Raw genomic sequence first — 4,631 nt, 5'->3', positions numbered from 1 at the left:
GGGGGGGCCCTAGACGGGGGCGGAGCCTGGGGGGGGAAGTAAAGGGACAGGAAGTGACGTCACTGGGCCGGGCGGGGCTCCGGGGGGGGCCGGGAGGAAGCCCCGCCCACCCCGCTGCAGGCCCCGCCCCCTCACCGCGCTCCCGGAAGCACAGCTTCTTCTTCTGGTAGGCAATGAAGCTGGAGACGGCGCCGGCGATGGCGGCCACAGCGGCGCCGATGAGGCCTGGGACCAGGCCCTGGGGGGCGGGGCCTGCGGGGTGGGGGTGGGGGGTTGCGGGTGCTGAGCTCGGTACTGCGGGGTGCTGAGTCCTCCCATCCTCTCTGTTGGGTGCTGTACTGAGTCCTCTCCACCGTGTGCTGCGCTGAGTCCTTCCCTCCTCTCTCTTGGGTGCTCTGCTGAGTTCCCTGGGTGATGTACTGAGTCCTCCTCTTCCCTCCTCTCCCTTGGATCCAGTGCTAAGGCCCTGGGGTGCTGTGCTCAGTTCTCCTGTCCTCTGGGTGCTGTCCTGAGTCCACTGGGTGCGGCGCTGAGTCCACTCCTCCTCTCCCTTGGGTGCTGTGCTGAGTCACCTGGGTGCTGGGCTCAGTCCTCCTGTCTCCGGTGCTGCACTAAGTCCCCTGGGTGCTATGCTGAGCCCTCCCAGGTGCTGCGCTGAGTCCTCCCCTCCTCTCCACCGAGTGCTGCGCTGAGTCCTCCCCTCCTCTCCACCGAGTGCTGCGCTGAGTCCTCCCCTCCTCTCCCTTGGATGCAGTGCTAAGTCCCCTGGATGCTGTGCTGAGTCCTCCCCTCCTCCCCGTTGGGTGCTGTACTGAGTCCTCCTCTCCACCGTGTACTGCGCTGAGTCCTTCCCTCCTCTCCTTTGGATGCAGTGCTAAGTCCCTTGGGTGCTGTGCTGAGTCACCTGGGTTCTGTGCTCGGTCTTCCTGTCCTGTGGGTGCTGTGCTGAGCTCTCCTAGGTGCTGCGCTGAGTCCTCCTGTCCTGTGGGTGCTGTTCTGAGTCCCCTTGGTGCTGTGGTCAATCCTCCTGTCCCCTGGGTGCTATGCCGAGCCCTCCTAGGTGCTGTGCTGAGTCCCCTGGGTGCTGTTATGAGTGCTCTCCTTTTCCAGATGCTGTGCTGAGTCCTCCCCTCCTCTCCCTTGGGTGCTGTGCTGAGTAACCTGGGTTCTGTGCTCAATCCTCCTGTCCCCTTGGTGCTGTGCTCAGTCCCCTCGGTGCTATGCTGGGCCCTCCCAGGTGCTGCGCTGAGTCCTCCCCTCCTCTCTCTTGGATATAGTGCTAAGTCTCCTGGGTGCTGTTATGAGTGCTCTCCTTTTCCAGGTGCTGCGCTGAGTAACCTGGGTTCCGTGCTCAGTCCTCCTGTCCCCTGGGTGCTATGCTGGGCCCTCCCAGGTGCTGTGCTGAGTCGCCTGGGTGCTGTGCTGAGTCCCCTCGGTGCTGTTATGAGTGCTCTCCTTTTCCAGATGCTGTGCTGAGTCCTCCCCTCCTCTCCCTTGGGTGCTGTGCTGAGTTCCCTGAGTGCTGTGCTCAATCCCCCTGTAACCTGGATGCTGTGCTCAGTCCTCCTGTCCCCCAGGTGCTGTGCTGAGTCCCCTGGGTTCTGTGCTCAATCCTCCTGTCCCCTTGGTTGCTGTGCTGTGCACTCCCAGGTGCTGTGCTGAGTTCCCTGAGTGCTGTGCTGAGTCCTCCCGGGTGCTACACTAAGTCCTCCTGGTGCCGTGCTGAGTCCTCCCCTCCCCCGGGTGCTGCGCTCAGTCCTCACCTTCCGCCTCAGGCTCCTCAGCCCGGGGTCCTTTGCCTCCACCTGTGTGTGGGGGGGGGGGGACAATGACGTCAGGGGGCGGGGTCAGGAGAGGATGACGTCATTGACAGAAAGGGCCATGACGTCCCGAGTCAGGCGCGATGACGTCACCGAGGGCCTGGGCTGTGACGTCATGGGGAGGGAGGGGCGGGGCCTCACCTTTGCCCCCGGCCGCATCTTCCAGGTCATTGATGGAAAAGTCGCCTGGGGGGCGAGATTTGCATAAATTAGCATGGATTTGCATGGAAGGGGTCATTAGCATGAATTAGCATAGGGACAGGGGCCGGGGCTCATTTGCATAAAGTGTCAGGCATGGACACAGAGCAGGGCTCATTAGCATGCACCGCCGTCAATTACCATACACAAGCCTCGGCCACGCCCACCAACCCCATCGCAAAGCCCCCTCATTAGCATAAATTAGTAAAACCTACCGGAGGGAGGGACGCAGGGCGATTTGCATACGCCGCACCGGATTAGCATACATTAGAATAAGCAGCCGGGAGTCGCGAGAGCCCCGCCCCTCACCGGCACAGATACACGCACGCATTAGCATAAATTAGCATGCCAGCACCTACGCAGAAAGGGGGGCTCGTTAGCATACACCAGCCCGACCACGCCCCTCATTACCATAAATCTGCATGCGCCCCGCCCCCTCTCACCTCCCGAGGGCCTGGCATCCGGATCCGGTTTCGGCCTCGGCCTGGGCGGTGGGGGGGCGGGGTCTGCGGGGGGGGAGGGGGGGGAGATTTCCCATGATGCCCCGGGGCCCGCACGGGGTTTCCCCTCCCGGCCCCTGCCCCCTCGGCTGCTTCCGGTTCCCACGGGCGGGGGAGGGGCGGCCTCACCGTTTCCGCCTCCCAGGGCGTCGCTCAGGTCCAGGTCTCCGCCTGCGGAGGGGGGGGGGGGGGGGGGGGTCAGGGGGCGGGGCTAGCGTCGGCGACCAGGAAGTGGGGCTGAGGGGGCGGGGCTAGCGTGGGCGACCAGGAAGTGGGGGAAGGGGGCGGGGCTAGTGTCGGCGACCAGGAAGTGGGGCTGAGGGGGCGGGGCTAGGTACGGTGACCAGGAAGTGGGGGGAGGGGGCGGGGCTAGCGTCGGCGACCAGGAAGTGGGGTCAGGGGGCGGGGCTAGCGTCGTCGACCAGGAAGGGGAGGCCCCAGCAAACAGGAAGTGGGGGCGGGGCTAGCCTTGGAAAACAGGAAGCAGGGGCGGGGCTAGCCTAAGAAAACAGGAAGTGGGGCGGGGCTAGCCTAAGAAAACAGGAAGCGGGGGCGGGGCTAGCCTTGGCAAACAGGAAGTGGGGGTGGGGCTCGCCCAGGCAAACCCGGAACAACCGCGCCGCCCCCGCCCCCGCCTCGGTTTCCCCCCCACGACCTCACCCGGCGGCGGCTGCAGCTTCTTGGGCGGCGCCGTCGGCTTCTTCGGGTCTGGAGTTCGGGGTTAAAAATAATCGGGGAAAATCCGGTGATTCTGGAAACCTGGAAAACTTTCTCAAAAAAAAACTCATTTTCGCCGCCCCCACAAAATTTCATTTCTTCGCTTTTTTTTTCTTCCCCCCTCCTGACACGGAAATCACTTCCAGGTTCACTTTTTCATTTTTTCGTTTTTTTTTTTTAAAAGATTTCTCCTTTTTTTTTTTTTTTTTTTTTTTTAAGAGCGGACGTTCGCCAGCCTTTGAGAGGGAAGTTTCATTCTTGCCTCGCCCCCGCCCCACCGCGAAATATTTCATTTCTTCATTTTTTTGGGGTCTCCTAATATTGAAATTTTCCATTTCTTTAATTAAATAATTTTTTAAAAAATGAGAAATTTTAAAGAAATAAAAGATAAGATAATAAATTGGGAAATAATTTCATGATGGGAAAAAAAATGAAGAAATGAAATTTTGTGGGGGAGGCAAAAAATGAAATTTTTTTTCACATGTTTTCCAAATATCCGGGATGATCCAACTTTCCCGCCCCCGCCCGCTCACCGTCGAGCGCGTCCGAGAGGTCGAAATCTGAAAAACAGAAAACAGAAAAAAAAAACAAAACAGGAAAAATAAATTAAAATTCACGTTTTTTTTTTAATGTTTTTTAAAAATTTTTCCACCTACTCCAGGGCCACACCCGCCTGAGTCAGCCGCGTCACGTGACCCCGCAGGGAATTCCCCGTGCCCCGCCCCCTCGATCCCGGCCCCGCCCACCGTGGCGGGAAATCCCCAGGTTTGTTGATTGACTTCACGAAAACGGATCGGATAACGGGGTCCAGAGTGGGCGGGACTGGGCGTGGCGATCACGTGGGGGGTGGGCGTGGCGCTCAGGATGCTGGGAGCCGCACCCCACCCCACCCACCCCCCCCAAGGGCCGCGCCCGAAAAAAGTTTTTTAAAAAATTCCCAAAGAAAATATAAAAAAGAAAGAAAAAAAAAAAACCCAGAAAAAAAACGGCGGCTGGGGAATAAAAATTCCCAGCGCGCCCTGCGCGGGAGCTGCGGCAGGGGATTGACGGCGACTGCGGGGAGGGACCGCGAACTCCTCTGCGCCCGCCGCGGCCCCACGCGGGGAACCCGACGCCGCCGCCGCCGCCCCTGCCGCGACCCCCGGGGTCTCCGCCGTCCGCGTGACCCCCCGACCCCGCCGCGACCCCCCGACCCCGCCGCGACCCCCGACCCCCGACCCCGCTCACCCTGGCCCCGGCCGAGGCCGCCGAGCAGCGCGAAGGCGAAGAGGACGAGGAGCGCGGGAGCCATGACCGCGGGGCCGTGATTGCCGGAGGGAGGGGCGGGACTACATTTCCCATGGGGCTCCGGGGCGGGGAGAGGAAGTGAGCGGTGCGCCCACCGGAAGCTTCCGAT

General features: G+C 61.1%; 1 protein-coding gene across 3 annotated transcripts; it reads right to left on the bottom strand.

Moving 5' to 3' along the window:
• Cd99 (CD99 molecule (Xg blood group)) lies at positions 1-4,631 on the bottom strand. 3 transcript variants are annotated; one of them, XM_038317572.1, is made up of 9 exons: positions 4,463-4,593; positions 3,769-3,795; positions 3,179-3,226; positions 2,648-2,689; positions 2,462-2,524; positions 1,962-2,006; positions 1,764-1,805; positions 136-252; positions 1-26 (listed from the first exon to the last, which is right to left on the bottom strand). In XM_038317572.1, the coding sequence occupies exons 1-9, from the start codon at positions 4,524-4,526 to the stop codon at positions 10-12; spliced, it is 465 nt and encodes a 154-aa protein (XP_038173500.1). In that variant the 5' UTR covers positions 4,527-4,593; the 3' UTR covers positions 1-9. The 3 variants fall into 3 exon arrangements, with proteins under 3 accessions (XP_038173500.1, XP_038173501.1, XP_038173502.1); XM_038317573.1 differs by having other exon boundaries at positions 2,648-2,690; positions 3,186-3,226; XM_038317574.1 differs by lacking the exon at positions 1,764-1,805 and having other exon boundaries at positions 4,463-4,631.

The sequence above is a fragment of the Arvicola amphibius genome, unplaced genomic scaffold, assembly GCF_903992535.2.
Source record: "Arvicola amphibius unplaced genomic scaffold, mArvAmp1.2, whole genome shotgun sequence".
NCBI lineage: Eukaryota > Metazoa > Chordata > Mammalia > Rodentia > Cricetidae > Arvicola > Arvicola amphibius.
This window is presented reverse-complemented; position numbering and strand designations above follow the sequence as displayed.

What these genes read in the sequence shown, in the direction of transcription:
- Cd99 (XM_038317572.1), bottom strand. Translation starts at nt 4,526, where the DNA reads ATGGCTCCCGCGCTCCTCGTCCTCTTCGCCTTCGCGCTGCTCGGCGGC. An exon ending in GAAGCTGCAGCCGCCGCCGG is followed by an intron (nt 2,690 to 3,178) that starts GTGAGGTCGTGG and finishes CCCCCTCCGCAG; the next exon opens with GCGGAGACCTGGACCTGAGC. An exon ending in TGAGGAGCCTGAGGCGGAAG is followed by an intron (nt 253 to 1,763) that starts GTGAGGACTGAG and finishes CCCACCCCGCAG; the next exon opens with GCCCCGCCCCCCAGGGCCTG.